The sequence below is a fragment of the Schistocerca gregaria genome, chromosome 2 (assembly GCF_023897955.1).
Source record: "Schistocerca gregaria isolate iqSchGreg1 chromosome 2, iqSchGreg1.2, whole genome shotgun sequence".
In the NCBI taxonomy this organism is placed as follows: Eukaryota; Metazoa; Arthropoda; class Insecta; order Orthoptera; family Acrididae; genus Schistocerca; species Schistocerca gregaria.
In genome coordinates this window covers 189,084,091-189,104,920 of record NC_064921.1, presented here as the reverse complement: position 1 = coordinate 189,104,920, position 20,830 = coordinate 189,084,091, and the positions used below count along the sequence as shown (strand labels likewise).

At 43.2% G+C, this 20,830-nt stretch overlaps 1 protein-coding gene across 1 annotated transcript in view; it reads left to right on the top strand.

The window, feature by feature from the left end:
• The window catches only part of LOC126336656 (dual 3',5'-cyclic-AMP and -GMP phosphodiesterase 11-like), a 2,376,149-nt gene that overhangs the window by 731,661 nt on the left and 1,623,658 nt on the right, over positions 1-20,830 (top strand). Inside the window, exon 3 of the mRNA XM_050000585.1 lies at positions 15,304-15,350. Within this exon, the coding sequence (XP_049856542.1) occupies positions 15,341-15,350 (10 nt within the window). The 5' untranslated portion in view covers positions 15,304-15,340. The remainder of the gene's footprint in view (positions 1-15,303; positions 15,351-20,830) is intronic.

The following is a 20,830-nucleotide window of genomic DNA, read 5'->3' as shown; positions in this document are numbered from 1 at the left end:
AGCAGTAACAGCACTAGCCGACATCGACGTCAGTTTTGTTGGTATCGCGAGCGTTTTGGTGAAGTGCAACACGATCTCACCACCGTGCAATTACCAAAACTTCTCGAGAGGCCGGCAATAGACGCGACCGGCTGCGGAATTTATTTACAGTGTCAACAAAACAATTAATTTTCGCACAAACTCTTTGTGGCAGACAAACTTTCGCGGTGCAAGTTCCTCATAGACACAGGGTTGGATGCTTCCTTATACCCGCACAAGATGTAACGTGCTCGTGTGAAGCCCATGCCCTTACAGTTTTCTGCAGCAAAAAACTCGGTGATTAAGACATTTGGTGAAATAACTATGCCTTTAGATTTCGGACTGGGGAAGAGATATCAGTGGCAGTTTATTGTAGAATTCCTAGCGAATTTCAGCTTGCTGCCTGATGTCAGGAATGGCTGTCTAATCGACATTCCTTCCGGCTGCAGTACAAGAGGCACTCAGGCACCTTATCCCATGAAACAGGTGCGAGAAGCGTTCGTCACAAATGAGTTTACGCAGCTGTTTCAACACTTCCCCGAGATTGTTACACCACAATACGAGAAGAAAGACGTGAAACATAATACGCAACATTTCATCAAAATCACACCAGGTCCACCAGTGTCTACACGGCCATGAAAATTACCACATGACAGCCTAGTAATAGCAAAACAAAAATTTGAGAAATTGTTGAAGGAAAACATGATCCGGCAGTCTGACAGCCCGTGTGCTTCGCGGTTGCATTTAGCTCCCAAGAAAGAGAAAACTGGAGACCTAGTGGCGATTTCCGGGCACTAAACGCAAGGACAATACCAGACAAGTACTCGGTTCCGAATTTACAATTAACAATTATCTAGCGGTATCACGTGTGTTCAGTGTAGTTGATTGCGCGAGAGCTTATAAGCAAATTCCAGTGGCGGCAGAAGACGTCCGGAAAGCAGCTATAACTACCTCCTTTGGCCTTCTGGAACACATGTATATGCCTTTTGGGCTTAAAAATGCAGCCCAGACGTGGCAAAGGTTTATCGATGTTTTGCGTGGCCTGCCTTTAATTTCACTTACATTGACGACATTCTAGAATTTTTTAAAACTACAGCCGAGCTTAAGGATTATCTGACACAGGTTTTTCATTGTCTCAGTCGTTGTGGTGTGATCATTAATTGAAAGAAGTGTGTCCTAGGACAAAACCAAGTGGCATTTTTAGGGTATTTAGTTACCGCAGCAGGATTCTCCAACGCCGGAGAAGGTGCACGCGTTACAGCAAGTATCACCCCCGACCACATACCAATCATTACGAAGGTCTCTAGGAGTGGTAAATTTCTACAGGCGGCACTAACCAGGGACGGCGGAGAAACAGGAGCCGTTGACAGCAGTACTCGCAGTTACCACCGCCAAAGGTAAGCGCGAAATTCAGTGATCTATGGAAATGCAACGCCCGTTCGAGGCAGTGAAACAAAATGTAGTTGACGCAACGCTTGGACTACAACCTGACCCGACCGCACCTTTTTCAACTGTCGACGCAAGTAAGGCAGCCATAGGCGCAGCCTGCAACAGTATGTTACTTCTGCGTGGCAGCCTTTGGCATTTTTATTTCCAAAAAATGAAATGCGCAGCAAAGAAATTGGAGTGCATATGATCGTGAGTTGTTGGCAGGTTTTGAGGCAATCAAATATTTCAGAACGTCAGTAGAGGCCAAAGAATTCACCGTTTTCACGGACCATAAACCCTTAACGTTTGTGTTCAAAGAGCGAGGCAAACACAGTTCTTCGAGGTAACACAGAGAGGTTGATTTATAGCTCAATTCACATATATACGGCATATAGCAGGGGCAGACAATTTTGCAGCAGATTGGCTTTCCCCAATAAATTGCATATCCCAAACCATTGACTTTCACCAGTTGTCAGTGACACAAGAGAAGGATGCAGAGTTGCAGCATTTCCTGTTGAAAGAGAATTGGGTCTCCATCTAGTGCAAATTATATAACCGAACTTGAGTCTCAAAGTTTAGAGCGACATCTCTACAGGTAGAAAGCGCCCATTTGTGCCGTCAGACTACCGCAGACGAGCATTTCATAGTGTTCACGATCTGGCCCATCCTGACATCAGGAGCACAGACCGCCTGGTGACAGAACGTTTCGTATGGCCTGGGGCAAGCAAAGAATGTACGAGATGGACGCAAGAATGTTTGGCCTGCCAGAGAAGCAAACAGGATCGTCACACCCATCCTCCGTTTGGGATTTTTCCTGATAGTGGCGAAAGATTCGCTCATGTCCATCTTGACTTGATGGGACCAATACCGTCCTCAGATGGTTTCCGCAACCTTCTTACGGTAATTGATCGATATCCCCGTTGGGCAGAAGCCGTTCAGATAGCGGACATTTCAGCAGAAACGATAGCAAAGACCTTAATGGGCGTGTGGATAGCGCGTTTTGGATGTCCTGTACATGGAACCACGGATAGAGGGAGACAGTTTGAGTCAACTCTATTTCAACATTTAGCCAAGCTGCGTGGAATGAACCACCACAGAACTACTAGTTATCATCCCAAAAACGGCCCTTACGCCTCACGAGGATACATGTACACAGCCTCTGCCTTTGGTATTACTTGGTTTGCGCACTGCTTAGAATCCTGACTTAGGCACGTTTACCGCAGAAATGGTGTATGGCCAGAATATCCACGTCCTACGACAGGAGAATTTGGTGCATCACCTACGTTCACAGCGCAGTTAAGACAACAAATGTGGCGTCTGGACAAAATTCCAGGCATTAAGCATGGACATCAACCAACTTTCATGCACAGAGACTTGAGCAGTTGTAGCCACATTATGTTGAGATCAGACATCGTCAAACTACCATCGCAACAACCGTATTCGGGGCCTTACGAAGTTTTGCGCCGAAACGCGCATACGATGGAAATCTCATACAATGGGAAGTCAACAGTGGTGTCAGTAGAAAGAGTCAAGCCAGCTTACATGTCTGCTGACGGTAACGAAGAACCTCACCCATTAAACAAGCCAGAGAATATCGGAGGAAACAGTTTCTCTTGTGCCTCCACCGTCGAGTCAGCAGATATCGCCCGAGCAAGTACCGCATAGACACACACGAGCGGGTCGGCGGGTACGCTTCAAGTACCCATACGCCCCGGGTGCTCCGCACTTTCAGCACGGAGGCTGTGTGGCGAACGACAGTGATTTCGAGTGGTCGCGCTAAAAGCAGAGACGTTCCAATACAGCGCAGTACGACTGCGCACGGAACCCCTTTGATTTCTTGATTATTCTTAGTTTTTGTATTTGACTACTTCGTGTTGTTTTCTGGATTTATTTTGTGAGTTTTTGTGTGATTGCTAATTTAATTGTGTTTTGTGGATGCAGTCAAACAATGAAAGCCAAGTGACACTCTCAAGAATTTCTGCGTTATTTCAGCAATTTACGCTAGTAACTTCAAGCTGACGTTATTAGCCAGAGATAACTTCTGCACGTAGCAACCACTCTACGACAATATCGTTGCATAACTTGAGTACCAACATATTAATTAGTTTTAAAAGTCTCACACCCTCAGAAATGAGTAGATTATCCTTTTTTCAAGAATTATCATCATTCCCTTTAAATAAAATTCTGGAGATAATTTTCTCTTCTTTCTAGCTTAAGAAGTATGAAATAATTTCTCTATTTCGAAATTAATAAATCTGAACTAATATTATTCTTATTTCTTTGCGAATTAATACTTTTGCTTTTTGTAACGTTGCACACTTTTCTTTATCTCTCTTTGAATTCCTTTTAGCACTTTACGGTATTTGAAGATTATTCGTTTGCTATAAAACTGAACTTTACTGTTATAATATCCTTGAATGTTAAATATGGGGCAAATGAAACTCGGGACACTATTTTTATTTTTAAAACAGAATCCGTTCTGCATTTATTGCTTTTCTTCTCTCATTAACAGAAACAAGTCAGCTTTGATTTTACCAGTGCTACCTAATCAAACCAACTCCTCTAAGCGGGAATGAAGAAGAACAAGAAGAAGAAGAAGAAGAGGAAGAAAGGAATTAAACAAAAGAACCTGGATGTCACCGCCACTTTTAAACTGCTTGGGCTTTAAAGTAGACACAAAATTAAACCCACTTCAGGCGTTGACTTTCCGCGGACCCACTACCATTGTAATTATTTAAAACACAGCACGAGCACTTGCTTAGTCGTTTGGGGTTTTATAGAAAAAGCTATAAATTCGAGACCGCGCGTGCAAATCTCCTGTTAACTTAGACTGGTTCCCACTGCACCACTTACAACCAAAAGACGTCCCTTCTCCTAATTACAAAGGTAACACATTCCTGTATCTATACAGAGATTCCCAAACGTTACCTAAAATACACCGACTCCCACGCTGAAGTCGCAAAATAGTCCCTAACACAATATCGCGAAGTCACCATTCCCGCGGCGCTTGTTTTCATCTTCAAATCCACTAATACGGCAACTCAGGGGCACTATACCCTTAATGCGTGCTTCCTCCATCGTCAAAGGAGACTTCACGTGAAGCAACAACAAAATGGAAAATCTCCAATCCAGCAGAGATACGGGTCGTCTACAAAGGAGTGGCTTTCAAGGTACACTTCGTTCAGTAAGCGTTTCGGCAGACAATCACCTACCGTAAGAAACCAATTCTAAACTTCAATATACTGTAGTCACTATTGGCCTCTTATACAAAATTCTAAGTTTCCACACGAACCAGTTGCTTGACGCTTTTCGCTCCACGAAGTGAGATCAAAATTATCACAGATCGGCGTAAATATCTTTCAGACAAGCCAATAACAATCTCACGGAATTCTCCCGAACAGCTGTTGCGTTTCACTCAAATAATCCCGAGTCTAGCCCCGATTCGGATCGATCTTAGTAGGGCTACCAACCAACAACGATTAACTGAATTTCTCATTGGACAAACCAGGAACCACCTACGATGAACAAACATAGGACACTAATTCTCCCTCTTAACAATAGCTGATTTTTTTTTACGGCTGTCGTTGGGGTCTTGCGGTGGCCGTCGGCACCGTTGATGTTGTCTTTGTGGCAAGCCGCAATTCTGTAGTCAAATGGTTCAAATGGCTCTGAGCACTATGGGACTCAACTGCTGTGGTCATCAGTCCCCTAGAACTTAGAACTACTTAAACCTAACCAACCTAAGGACATCACACAACACCCAGCCATCACGAGGCAGAGAAAATCCCTGACCCCACCGGGAATCGAACCCGGGAACACTTTACAAGCAACTCATTACACTCTAGTTTCTTTTCATAACATCAAAGTTTGATAAGATCAGGCAACACCTGCTGGTAATGCCGATTTAACGCAACACATATTTTGGCGCGTTACACCACCTCACAGCATCCGCCAGTACATGTCTCCTAGTTTGCAAACTTCGCAGAAGCGCTCCTGTGAAACGAGCGGCACCAGCACTCCTGGAAGAAAGGAGCTGAGGCGCTGGCGAAAGCGAAGCTCTGAGGTGGGTCGTGAGTCGTGAGTGGATAGCTCAGTCAGGGGTGACCGAGAAAGGCAAAGGTCCCGCATTCGAGTCTCGGTCCAGTGCAGTGTTTTAATCTGTCGCAAAGTTTGTTCTTTCTTCCTGGTCGTATCCCGTAGCTTCAGAGGGTCGTTATGTTAATCTGGGTTAGTAGCAGAGAGAGTGGCCGGATGCCTACTCATTCGGCTACACCCCCCCCCCCCCCCCCCGCGTCCTCCTGCGGGATGGAATTGTGTACCAGAACAGTCTATGTCTACTGTTACCCAATGTGAAAGTGTGAGGATGTTTCCGAAATGTTTGTGAATCGCGTGACCGAGGCAGAACAAGGGTGCCCGCTCAGTGTTCACCTAGTCGCACGTGGAAAACTGCCTAAATACCAAATCCAGACCTTCGATAAGCCGATGGGAGGATCTGATTCGGAGCCGGCGCGCCTTCCGAATGCTAATACGAGCAACTGTGAAGACAGGTCGCAAGATAATAAAATAGCACAATTAATTACTTTATAAACACTTGGGATTAATATGCAGGCTGACACACAGCAGTCTGCCGTTCTGGCATCACAGTAGCAGTGTAACTGAATATCGAAATGTGCAATTGACTCATATTTAGGTAGATATGTTGATGATTAATAGGAAAATCAGGAGAATATGATAAGTAACAACGCAAATCCGAACATATTATGAGAAAGAGGAGACAATTTCTTTCAGAGCAACACGGAACACTTGGGATTATCTTGTCATTTACACACATTCCTTTGTAGTATAAATTACGCAGTTTAAGAACAATTTTTAATTGCATGTATTTCTGGTACCAGTCATCGAAAAAGCAACTTATTTTCTTGTATCATTGGCGCGTATGCGGCAGCTAACATCATTGTAAAGAATTACGAGAAACTAAAATAATTTATATTGTAGTTGCGAGACACTTTCTGATGTCGATTTTAGACGTCGGTGGCCATGGAGACGAATCTATAGAATGGGATGCTAGATGCTCAGGTAGCTGTGGACAGAAGTGTAGTTAGCGTGAAAACACGGTGTTCAAGCTCCCTTGTCGCGAAGGAAAGCATAATTAAGTTCCACTTTAATTTGACACAATAAACTTTATTGAAACATAGGATGGTCCAGTGTATCGCCAAACTCATTTTTTCTGAACTGTGTTCATCTCTTGAAATTTCAGAGACTTTCAGCAAGTCGCTGTAGACCTAAACTTAAAGAGAACGATATAAATACGGCGGTGCGCAAATACTCAAATGGTTCAAATGGCTCTGAGCACTGTGGGACTTAACATCTCAGGTCATCAGTCCCCTAGAACGTAGAACTACTTAAACCTAACTAACCTAAGGACATCACACACATCCATGCCCGAGACAGGATTCGAACGTGCGACCGCAGCAGTCGCGCGATTCCAAACTGAAGCACCTACAGGTACAATCGCTCGGCAGCAACGGTCGGCGCAAATACTCCTAACAGACATAGCATTCAAACGTGCCTAACTGATTTTGCTGATCGATGCAGTGTGTCAGCTCGTACTACGCACATATAAAAAGACTTGCACAAGACAGACAAGATGAAGTAGACCAGTCTTCGGAATGAATATTACGATACTCAAGACGCTCGGAACAGTGTCGCTCGAGGACATTCTCTACGTAGTTTTCCGGCAAGAACGCTAACGAACATCTTCAGCACATAACGGGTCATCCGCAGTGGTGGTAAACAGCTGGAGACGGCCCTCCGCTCTGCTCCAGATTTCGCCCAGCGCCGGTCGGCGGGCGAGGGAACCTTGACACGGTTATTGCAACAGATTTTGCAGACCTTGGCTCGCTTCTATTCCAAGCGGCGGGCGCCACGATTTACGCTGCGTGCGTTCCGACGCGCAGCACATGGCGATTTCATTCCATGATAGTTCAGCACAGTTTTTTTACTGCACGTAAAACGTCAGTTCAGACTCACGGCAAATGGAGTACAGAATCTATGGTTTTTCTCTTTTTTCGTGACACACAGTAGTTCAAGAATATTTTACTCGCTTTCAGTCCATATAAGATTTGCGAAGGACATTGTCGTTTAGAGAGAACTTGTGTAAACATATACAAATGATTGTAAACTATGACGGATCACACAAATCCCACAACAAGCAATTTTCGACTGTCTGACACCCATGCTAGGCACAGAGTATGCAGACACAATAGCGCCTTTCTTAGCAATCATATACAACCGCTCACTTGAAGAAAGGCCTGTTCCTAAAGACTGGAAAATAGCACAGGTCACACAAATATTCAAGAAAGGAAATAGGAGTAACCCATTGAATTACAGATCTATACCACTGACCTCAATTTGCAGTAGGATTTTGGAGCATATACTGTACTCGAACATTATGAATCACTTTGAAGAAAATGACTTATTGATACATAACCAACACGGATTCACAAAATACCTTTCTTGTGCAACACAGCTAGCTCTTATTCCCATGAAGTAATGAGTGCTCTCGACAAGGAATCTCAGATCGATTCCATATTCCTAGATTTCCAGAAGGCTTCTGATACCGTTCCTCACAAGCGACTATTAATCAAATTGCATGCATGTGGAGTATCATCTCAGTTGTGTGACTGGATTCGTGATTTCCTCTCAGAGAGGTCACATTTCGTAGTGATAGACAGTAAATCATCGAGTAGAACAGAAGTGATATCTGGCGTTCCGCAAGGTAGTGTCATAGGCCCACTGATGATCATGATTTACATAAATGATCTAGGTGATAATCTGAGCAGCCCCCTTAGATTGTTTGCAGGTGATCTAGAGAGAATTTCTGTATGGTGCAGAAAGTGGCAATTGGCACTAAGGAAAGTGCGACGTCATCCACATGGGCACTAGGTACTAAAAGAAACCCAATACATTTTGGGTATACGATAAATCTCACAAATCTAAGGGCCGTCAATTCGACTAAATAGCTGGGAATTACAATTGCGAGCAACTTAAACTGGAAAGACCACATAGATAATATTGTGGGGAAAGCGAAACAAAGACTGCGTTTTGTTGGCAGGACACTTAGAAGATGCGACAAACCAACTAAAGAGACATCGTAAATTACACTTGTCCGTCCTCTGCTAGAATATAACTGCACTGTGTGGGATCCTTACCAGGTAGGATTGACAGAGGATATTGAAAATGTGCAAAGGAGGGTATCTCGTTTCGTGTTATGGGGCAATAGGGGTGAGAGTGTCACCGATATGATACGCGAGTTGGGGCGGCAGTCACTGAAACGAAGGTGGTTTTCTTTGGGTCGAGGTCTGTTTACGAAATGTCAATCACCAACTTTCCCTTCCGAGTGCGAAAATATTTCGATTGACACCCACCTACGTAGGAAGAAATGATCATCATATTAAAATAAGAGAAATCAGGGCTCGAACGGAAAGATTTCGGTGTTCCTTTTTCCCACGCGCCATTCGAGAGTTGAATGGTGGAGAAGGTGTATGAAAATGGTTCAGTGAGCTCTCTGCCATGCACTTAAATGTGAATTGCAAAGTAACCATGTAGATGTAGATCTAGATCTGTCTGTGAGGAACCGTTATTCTCTGAAATGGAAATGGAGCGTAACATGCAGGGTGTAACGGAAATGTACGGCACAAATTGCAGGGCACATTCCTCACAGTTAGACGGACAAATTAGGTTCTACGTACATGGAGCTGGAAACGCTTTGTTTTCATGTTACAGCTCATTTTCGCCAACTCATTAATCAGGGGAAACACACAAGAATAGAACGTTAAAATCAAGGCAGAAAATGCACTCTTGGTGACGTCTGGTTACGTTGTGCACCGCCATTGTTTTGTTTTACATGTTCCTGTTGGCATGCGACGTACGTCATTGCTTGCTTACGGAAAACATCAACTGTTCCAGCCATCAGTAAGATCGTTGCAGGTACACACGTTACTACGTAGAGTTAATCAGACTTGGCTCGTTCAATGGCAGTGTACACAAATGCAGAGTTGGCACATGCCCATTTGATGTGTAGATTAGCTGACGACAGTGGCGCTTGCACTCCAACGTTTGTACCGAGTAAGGCTTCCAGGACGGAGGTGCCCCGACGGGGAAATCAGCTGCTAATGGTGCCTCCACACACTGTAAGCGGTATGGATACAGCTGGTCCTCGAGTAACAGCCGCCAGACAGTCGTGTTGTCAACATTCAGTGTTGCAACTACATGTCTTGTACTGACACTATGGTCGTCGTCAACTGCATCAAGATTTGCCGCCTCCCTTTGCTGTGTCCTCGTGCTTCTAGGCCTCTCCATGTCGCGACTATCAGGCTTAAATGCCCCATGTTTCCTAAGTCGACAATCAATGCATTCAAACTTTTCCTGTCGGAGCACCTTCGCCCTGGAAATCCCTCCCGGTAAAAAAGTTGACCGCGAGCGCCATTGCCATCAGCTAACCCATACATCAAATGGACATCTGACATCTCTGCATCTGCCCACGCTGCCATTGCACGAGCCAAGTCTCAGATTAACTCTACATAATAACCCGTGTGCTTGCAACGGCCGTACTGATCGCGGGAACAGTTGATGTTATCTATTAAGATAACACGTAATACCTTCGTCTACGTGTGTGGACAGTGTTCTGCAGTTTGTGCCGTACATTTGCATTACACCCTGCCAAAGTCTAGACGACAAGTTTTTGGCCTTTGTGGGAGTGCGAATAAAAATTTTCGAAATAAGTCCCGTTTTGGATTCAGGACTTCAATTGGCTTATGTAATAGGTGATGCGGTCTTGAACCAGGTAAACTGAAATCTAACTCGGTTCCAGAGCAGAATGACTTCCGACAACAAAATGATTTTTGGCATAGTTTTGTTATTTGTATTACGAGCAGCTAAGAAAACGGTATGTAAACAATATCCGCGGACCGGTATCGGAATTTCACGCCAGTAATCAGTAATATATGTTTAAGAACTTAATGTTGGAACTAGCCAAGAGATCATATTTTAAAAAATACCTAGGCCAAATTATTGAACCGACAGGGCTAAATTAGCAAGTAGCATACAAATTGACCTGTATTAGATGTTACAAACAGAAGGATGTCACAAAAAGCAAAGATACGATATCGTTACGTAACTTTCTAAAAATAAATATTGTCTGCGTCTAAAACTACTAAAACTGTAACGTAACTCGAATAAAACTCTTCGAAAAAGAAAACGACGAAATACTCAGAAAAAATTATGCCAAAAATGATAAAATTGAATTTTGGCGAAGAGAGAAAAAAAATACCTCCGTAGTTGGACTAATGTGGAAAGACGAGATTCAGTCCTCAAATGCTCACTTATACACAATTAAAGAGACAAATAAAGCTCTAAATCTACTTATGCATGAATAATCGTAACAATAGGCTAACCGAAATCAGTGAAGAGCTAAAAGATATTGGTAGTCATAAATAAATCCTTCAGGATATAAAGGAATTCAGACGTCTAATCACAAACGATTGGCAAGGAGACTAATAGAAAAGTTAGAGAACGTAACACGAAACGCTGCTAATACACTTTAGGAAGAAAAGATGAAGAGAAAATGCACGATGGATGTAGTAAAAAAAGTCATATGAAATAAATTCTGAAGTGAAAAGAAGCGTTTTCGGGGCCATCCCCACATTTTCTACTAGTATCCAGAAATATTGGCTTTCCATTTAGTTATATCCTGAATACGACAAGCATAATACACAATTCTAACTCCCCCATCGTGCGATCGTGCAGTCTTTGACCTCGTAAGAAGTACGTTCCCTTAGCACATCCCAAATAAATAAATTAACAAAACTGTTCGTATTCTTTCTTAAGTGATACCATTGCATTAAAATTGTAATCACTTTCATTATTTTGTTCTCGGCTATTAAGGGATACTATATTGCGATTTTGCTAGATACGTTCTCTCAGACACTTGTATCAAAGACGTGAAACAACTTTACTTTCTAATTATACAGTAGAACGACGAGAGTCTTGTAGTTAGAGAACAGTCATTATAATGAGCTAGGGGCAACAGCGTCACTGGGAACACCATGTTAGGACAAACACATTTAGTACTTTTTCATATTTAGTACTGAAGTAAAGTGTTGAGCCGTCAAATGAATTACAGAGCTGGATTTATGTTTCGCGTAAACGTGGGATTTTCTGACTGATGAAGGTGTCCCCTAGATAAGAGGTATGCATGTGACTGAAAGTAATTCAAGAGACTGAGTTTAAAGTTATACTGGGTGTCACCGTGATGGTGTAATTTTTGTTAAGGATACGAAGAGCATTATCATGTGGTGTTTCTGCTTAGGTGTTGCTCAGGCAGCATAATTGTAAAACTCTTCCATAAACTCCAATGCGTTCGCAACTTTCCCGCAATTTAAGAATCACAACAGTTTCTTTGCGGAACTGTCCACTCTACATTAAGTAAATGGCTAGACAGCTTGATCTCGATTTTTTAAATTTAATTAATTGTAGTTGATATAATTATTGGTATGGAGATGGAGGAGGAAATTTGTGTTTAACGTCCCGTCGACAACGATGTGATTAGAGGTGGAGCACAAGCCGAGATTGGGGAGGGAAGTCGACCATGCCTCAAGAGATTTAGGGGAATCAACGGAAAACCTAAATCACGATGGCCGGACGGCGGTTTGAACTGTCGTCCTCCGGAGTGCGATTCCAGTATGCTAATCACTGCACCACCTTTCTCGCTAAACAGTCTCATCCTCAAACTTCCTGGCAAATTAAAACTGTGTGCCGGACCGAGACTCGAACTCGAGACCTTTGCTCTACCACCTGAGCTACCCAAGCACGACTCACGCCCCGTCCTCACAGCTTTACTTCTGCCAGTATCTCGTCTCCTACCTTCCAAACTTTACAGAAGCTCTCCTGCGAACCTTGCAAAACTAGCTAGTCGCAAGTTCGAATCCTGCCTCGGGCATGGATGTGTGTGATTTCCTTAGGTTAGTTAGGTTTAAGTAGTTCTAAGTTCTAGGGGACTTATGCCCTCAGAAGTTAAGTCCCATAGTGCTCAGAGCCATTTGAACCATTTGAATTAATGAGTGCAAACATTTTAAAAGGTGCGGCCCTCTGCTAACGTCCGCCTCCACAAAGTGGTCCCGGAGCTGCATTAAATTCCCATCCCTGAGCTAGACAAACGGAAGATGGACGGATGGACCCCTAGCAGGGAAACGATGCACCTGCGACATTTTTGTCACAAGAAATGCTTTTTTATCTACTTTCAACACACTAAAATTTTGTATGCGTTGTTTTCTTAGATCCTGTATAGTGCAGCATTCTACATGTCACTCCTGTAGGGATCGTGAAGACAAAATTACCTTTTTGTGTACTGGTAGCCACGTAGGAACGTCAGACTTCTGGAAGATGATGCAGTTGTCTATAATGAAGCACTGAACGTTTTAGGCACATCTTCGTAATATTACAAGCTGGTGCAAAGATTGGCAAATTGCCTTAAAAGTTCAGAAATATAAAATTGTGTACTTCAAAAATCGGAAAAAAAATTTATTCTATGTTTAGAACATCGATGAGTCGAAACTGGAATACGTCAACTGATACAAACATTTGGATGAAATAATGTGTAGAGATGTGGAATGGAATGATCAGTTAGCTTTAGTCGTAGGAAAAAATAGGTCGCGCACTTCTGTTCCCTGATAGGATATGCGGAAGTACTGTTAGTCTAAAATGGAGATACCTTACAAAACTGTAGTGCTACGCATTCTAGAATATTGCTCAAGAACAGCAGCAACAATGGTCAAAGGTTTCTTTAAGCAATGAGAGAATGTTAAAGAGACGCTGAAAGTCTGAACTGTGAGGCGTCTGAAGACAAACGCCAACTATTCGGCGAAAACCTTTCAAGAACCATTATTACGTGATAAATACAGAAACGTCGAGCGTGAAAAAAACTACATATCATACAAAACAATAGTGTTTAGAGGAGATAAAAGAAGCTCTAATTTTACGCGACAAAAACGCAAGTGCACCGTTTCCCCGCTAGGGGACCATGAAGATTTTTTTTTACATTAATGATGATCAGAGACGGTGTTCAGATTGCCGTGTGATGACAGTTACTTTACATATACCAGCCGGAGTGGCCGTGCGGTTCTAGGCGCTACAGTCTGGAACAGAGCTACCGCTACTGTTGCAGGTTCGAATCCTGCCTCGGGCATGGATGTGTGTGATGTCCTTAGGTTAGTTAGTTTTAATTAGTCCTAAGTCCTAGGCGACTGATTACCTCAGAAGTTAAGTCGCATAGTGCTCAGAGCAATTTGAACCATTTTGCTTTACATATGTTGCCGTCCACCTATGGATTTCGTTTTTTTTGTGCGGGGGAGGGGGGGGGGGGACACGAAACGCCTGGTGTACGAGACACGATAGCTACGCCAGAAGAGTGGTTGCACGTTTGGCTGAAGCTGCAGCTGCAGCCATTACTCAAGAAACACCGGGTTGTTTAGAGCACGTCAGACACTCATTACCAAGCCGGTTCCAGTTGTGCATTGACGTAAACGGATGACATCTCTAAAACAATATTCACCACATGACACTTCGAACAGTGTCTCTGAAGATCACTACCGTCAAAATTTTCTTGGACCCCTAGCAGGGAAATGGTGCAACTGTGACATTTTTGCCACAAGAAAAGTTTATTTATCTACTTTCAGCACACTAAAATTTTGTATGCCTTCGTTTTTTACATTCTGCATAGCACAGCCTCCTACATGCCACTCCTGTAGGAATCGCGAAGACAAAATTACCTTAGTTTCACTGCACACAGAGACCTTCAAGGCCAGATTATCAATGAAGTGAGGAAAAAATACGCAAAGTTTGGAAATTATTTTCTTCGAGACAATGAAAAGCTATACAGAGGATATATTTAGGGATTATGATTTATCATACTTTTAATTTATTTTAGATTTTCAATATAAAAAAAGAAAATGGTTCCCATAATTGTGGTTTGATCAACGACCTGCGAGTCTGAGGTACGCAGACTGCGTGCAGTGTAGCCCCTTAGGGGTTATCTGGAATAAAAAATGGATAACATCAGTCGATATTGCATTAAATTTATGGGCACTTATACCTAACCCCAATAATGATACGGTGTTAACTCGAACTGAGTTCAATGTTTGGGAGTTTGTTTCACTCTTTATGGCTTTATAAAAATAGCTAATATTAACAGATTTCATATGTTATAGGTATCAGATACCAAGAAAAGTGTTAACTTTTCGGTAATCAAAGGTTGAAGTTAATAGCTTGAACCGTTCTTAATTTATGCTGTACGCAGATCTGAAAAATTGTTTTTCGAGAAAAACCTGTTTAAACGTTAGTGAAAACGTTTATATGTCTTATTATTTCCATTTGCATAAAAACTACATTTTATTACACATTATTGATGTCGATGAACACAAATCTGAAGTCAGATTTTCAAATTCAAAATGACTAATCCAATATGGCCTCTCAAAAACTGCGAATAACAAATTGAATTTTCGACCATTTTGAGTGACATCCGGGCATTAAGCATTCTCCCCGTGTTTCGTACGCTAGTGGAAAGGGATCACTGTTGCATGTTGCAACAGATAGGAAGTACGTTCTTCCATGCACTTCACTGTGGTTTACGGACTGCAGATGCAGCTATAGAAGTAGAACAACTTCACTGAAGTCCTGGTTTGTTGATATTCTAACTCTAGAAGCTGTATTATAACATTTATTTACGTAATTGTCATTAAGTGAGAACGGCAAGATAAATATTAGCTTGTATATAATAATGTTCATTCATTTCCTTTGCAGGTGAGTACTGCGGCTGAACGATGAAAATTCATTAGTGATGCAGTGCCGTAAGTAAAAGCTACCTACAGTTATTATATTTAGCACTGTCCGCCGCAGGCCTTAGCGAAAACTTTTTAGTGCACCTAGTCACAGCGGGTGGACGACGGAACACTCACTGTTTCCACGTTACACCAACATTTGTAAGACCAACGCCGCATTTACTGCCTTGTATGCCTTCCACATATCAGTGTATGGTTGAGTCTCCTTGCGTAACTTCCTCAGTTTCGTGGCCTGCATTCTGATTCAAATATTTGCTGCTGCTGACGCGAAACGGATGAAAACTGTTGCTCCACTTATGAGCGTCGGAAATTGGGGTAGACAATCGTCAACCTTGCAGGAAACGTTTTTTGCTTGATGTTTTAAGGTGACATTTTGTACAGAGAAAGAAGTGCCATCCATTGTACAGTGTGTAGTCACTTGTGTTGTATGTATGTAAATGTAGAAATTATTTTATTTCCGGTGAATAGGTCTAGTACGTTACAAGGGTTTTGACTCAGGGTACAGAATTGCTAAATTTCACTATTCCACCCCCAGTGCCAGGAATAAATACAAGGTGTCAGAAGGTAGTTATTTTCCCCACACAATCATGGCGATAAATTCAAATTTTACCAGGGAAAAATGCGTTACGTAAGGAAAAGCAAACTTCTGGCAATGAAGTGTTCAAAGTAGGTACCTTGTGCCACTAATGCAAAATCAAAATTTTGCATGAAGTTGAAATTTTCTGGAAGAAGTATAGTTTGCTAAGTTAAATGGAGGAATAATTCAGAGAGGCCAGTCAGACTGGCGTCACAGCTGATTAGTCCTGATTTCAAGTCATGATTTTATTACTGTTAATTCCGCAATTTCCAAAATTTTAGTTTTTTCACTATTTGTGCACCTTGCGGTACTGCGCAACTGCCTCATTTCTTGTACCCTGCGAGATTTCATTCCATGCCATGAGTTAAGTCCGCGACAGTGGTAATTCTTGTGGTTTTTATTATTTTTGGACTATTTTGTATTTTCGATGAAGTTCCTCGTTATCTAATCTGTACTTCATTATTTGTTTCCAACAGTTTTTCACAAATTACACTGTTTCCCTCATTTTGCTTGCTTATTTTACGCAATTAACGGTCGCAAATCGTAACACTGGAACGCAACTAATTTCAGTACCTATTCTTTGCTGTTGCTACGTTTTTAGACAGCTGTAAGTGCTTCTCTGCTTCTTATTTATGTCATAGTACAAATGCACTCAGGGCTGTTGTTAATGTACACACACTGTTCATTTAATCGCATTTCTGTATCGATGCTGACTCAGATATGAACTTGGTTACTGTTTCATCGTTTATAGAGTCTTCCATATTGCTATACTGGTAAGATATATCCATTACTACAATTTCCTTTGTCGTAATATCCTTTGTACATATTTTACATAATATCACTTTTGTTAACACCAGATGCAAAGAAACACATAAAAAGACCCTCGTAGACACAGTAATAGCCAAATAACGCTAAGACGTACCTAAAGCGTATAAATGTCATAGCGTTGAATTTAAAATATAACTGAAGACGGAATTTATGTATACATTCATCTGAATCAGTACAAAACAAGAAGCTCGTCATTGAAGTATTCCCTCCAAAGAATGAGGATTGGATGTTACTTGTAAAAAAAGATGTGGGCAATGTGACAGATATTTTGCACCACTTGCCAAAGTTTCTGCCGATACGAAGTCCTTGGGTAAGAAAGTCACAGAACGAAAGCTGTTTTTAGTTATAGCATAAGAATATACTACAAAAAAGTTAGTTCTACCTCTTTCTAAAGTTTATTCTCTGTAATTAACCGCAAATTACGCTAATGCTCATATGACTTCCATAACACAGTTACAACACACTCTTTCTCCTGTCGAAAATTTCCTTAGCAGTTGTGCATGATTTTGAGTCCATTTTCTAAATCAAACATTCGTGTAAAATCGTTGCATTAAACTCGAGAGCTCATTGTGGTAGTAGGGTATGTAGAAGAGATTTAATACACTCCAAAAGAAGAGCGCCAAGCTGTCACGAGATCGATGATCAGTGAAAACCAATCGGACATGAATGCATTCTCTCATGCAGGCTATTCCATGCTACTGACACGAGATGCCTTATAACACAGCCGCACGGGGTAACCGCGTGGTCTCGGGCATGTGGTCACGGTTCGCTCGGCTCCCTCCGTCGGAGGTTTGAGTCATCCCTCGGGCATGGGTGTGTGTGTTGTCCTTAGCGTAAGTTAGTTTAAGATAGAGTAAGTAGGTGTGTAAGGCTAGGGACCGATGACCGCAGCAGTTTGATCCAATAGAACTTACGACAAATTTCCGATTTCAAATGGTTCAAATGGCTCTGAGCACTATGGGACTTAACATCGATGGTCATCAGTCCCCTAGAACTTAGAACTACTTAAACCTAACTAACCTAAGGACATCACACAACACCCAGCCATCACGAGGCAGAGAAAATCCATGACCCCGCCGGGAATCGAACCAGGGAACCCGGGCGTGGGAAGCGAGAACGCTACCGCACTACCACGAGATGCGGGCTCAAATTTCCGATTTCCTTAAAACACACTGCCCAAGAGTCTCCAAGCACATCTGCAAATACACTGTGGGAACGACTCCAACTCTAGCGTCTAATTCAAAGAAATATGATCGCTTCTGTTCAACAATGCACAAGCTGTATCAAACAGCGACTCCTGGGCCGGCCAGTGTGTGGCCGAGCGGTTCTAGGCGCTACGGTGTGGAACCGCGTGACCGCTACGGTCGCAGGTTCGAATCCTGCCTCGGGAATGGATGTGTGTGATGTCCTCGGGTTAGTTAGGTTTAAGCAGTTCTAGGTTCTAGGGGACTGATGACCTCAGCAGGTAAGTCCCATAGTGCTCAGAGCCATTTGAACCATTTTTTGAACGACTCCTGGACCTGTAGAGTATTGCGACCAGCCCCGGCTTCGCATCGATAACGCTACACTGAGGTGACAAAATTCGTGGGATAGTGATGTGCACATATAGAGATGGTGGTATTATTCCAGACACAAGGTCGTTTGTACTCAGATGATCCATGTGAAAAGATTTTCGGCGTGATTATGGCTGCACGACGGGAATTAAGACTCGAAGGGAGGAACAGTACTTGGAGCTAGATGAATGAGACATTCAGTTTCGGAAACGGTTACGGAATTCAATATTCCGCCATACTCAGTGTAAAGAGTTTGCCGAGAATACCACATTTCAGGCATTACCTCTCACCACGGATAACGCAGTGGCCAACGGCTATCTCTTAACGTTCGAGAGCAGTGGCGTTTCTGTAGGGTAGTCAGTGCTAACAGACAAGCAAAACTGCGTGAAATAACCCCAGAAATCAATTTAGTACATACGACTAACGTATCCGTTAGGACAGTGAGGCGAAATTTGACGTTGATGGGTTATGGCAGTATACGACCGACATGAGCGCCTTCGCTAACAACGCGAGAGCGCCTACAGCGCCTCTCCCGGGCTAGTGCCCACATTGGTTGGACCATAGACGACTGGAAAATCGTGACTGGTCAGATGGAGTCTGATATCATTTGATAAGGGCTCCAGTATGGGGCAGACCCTGCGAAGCCATGGACCCAAGCTGTCAGCAAGCCACAGTGCAATCTGGTGGTGGCTCCATAATACTGTGGGCTGTGTTTACATGGAATAAAATGGCTCTGAGCACTATGGGACTTAGCATCTGAGGTCAACAGTCCCCTAGTACTTATAACTACTGAAACCTAACTAACCTAAGTACATCACACACATCCATGCCCAAGGCAGGATTCGAACCTGCGACCTTAGCAGTCACGCGGTTCCAAACTGTAGCGCTTAGAACCGATCGGCCAGTCCGGCCGGCTTACATGGAATAGACTAGGTCTCTGGGTGTTCGGCTACTTTGAGACCATTTGCAGCCATTCATGGTTGCCATATACCCAAACAACAGTAGAACTTTTATGTATGACAATGGGCCTTATCACCAAGCCACAGTTGTTTTGCGATTGATTTGAAGAACATTCTGGACAGTTCGATCGAATGTTTTGGCCACCGAGGTCGCCCGACATTCAAACCCATCGAACATTTATAGGGCGTAATCGAGATGGTTCAAATGACTCTGAGCACTATGGGACTTAACAGCTGTGGTCATCAGTCCCGTGAAACTTAGAACTACTTAAATCTAACTAACCTAAGGACATCACACACATCCATGCCCGAGGCAGAATTCGAACCTGCGACCGTAGCAGTCGCGCGGTTCCAGACTGTAGCGCCTAGAACCGATCGGCCAGTCCGGCCGGCTTACATGGAATAGACTAGGTCTCTGGGTGGTCGGCTGCTTTGAGACCATTTGCAGCCATTCATGGTTGCCATATACCCAAACAACAGTAGAACTTTTATGGATGACAATGGGCCTTATCACCAAGCCACAGTTGTTTTGCGATTGATTTGAAGAACATTCTGGACAGTTCGATCGGATGTTTTGGCCACCGAGGTCGCCCGACATTCAAACCCATCGAACATTTATAGGGCGTAATCGAGATGGTTCAAATGACTCTGAGCACTATGGGACTTAACAGCTGTGGTCATCAGTCCCGTGAAACTTAGAACTACTTAAATCTAACTAACCTAAGGACATCACACACATCCATGCCCGAGGCAGGATTCGAATCTGCGACCGTAGCAGTCGCGCGGTTCCAGACTGTAGCGCTTAGAACCGATCGGCCATCCTGGCCGGCTTACATGGAATAGATTAGGTCTCTGGGTGTTGGGCTACTTTGAGACCATTTGCAGCCATTCATGGTTGCCATATACCCAAACAACTGTAGAACTTTTATGGATGACAATGGGCCTTATCACCAAGCCACAGTTGTTTTGCGATTGATTTGAAGAACATTCTGGACAGTTCGATCGAATAGTTTGGCCACCCAGGTCGCCCGACATTCAAACCCATCGAACATTTATAGGACGTAATCGAGATGGTTCAAATGGCTCTGAGCACTATGGGACTTAACAGCTGTGGTCATCAGTCCCGTGAAACTTAGAACTACTTAAATCTAACTAACCTAAGGACATCACACACATCCATGCCCAAGGCAGGATTCGAAACTGCGACCGTAGCAGTCGCGCGGTTCCAGACTGTAGCGCCTAGAACCGATCGGCCAGTCCGGCCGGCTTACATGGAATAGACTAGGTCTCTGGGTGTTCGGCTACTTTGAGACCATTTGCAGCCATTCATGGTTGCCATATACCCAAACAATAGTAGAACTTTTATGTATGACAATGCGCCTTATCACCAAGCCACAGTTGTTTTGCGATTGATTTGAAGAACATTCTGGACAGTTCGATCGAATGGTTTGGCCACCCAGGTCGCCCGACATTCAAACCCATCGAACATTTATAGGACGTAATCGAGATGGTTCAAATGGCTCTGAGCACTATGGGACTTAACAGCTGTGGGCATCAGTCCCGTGAAACTTA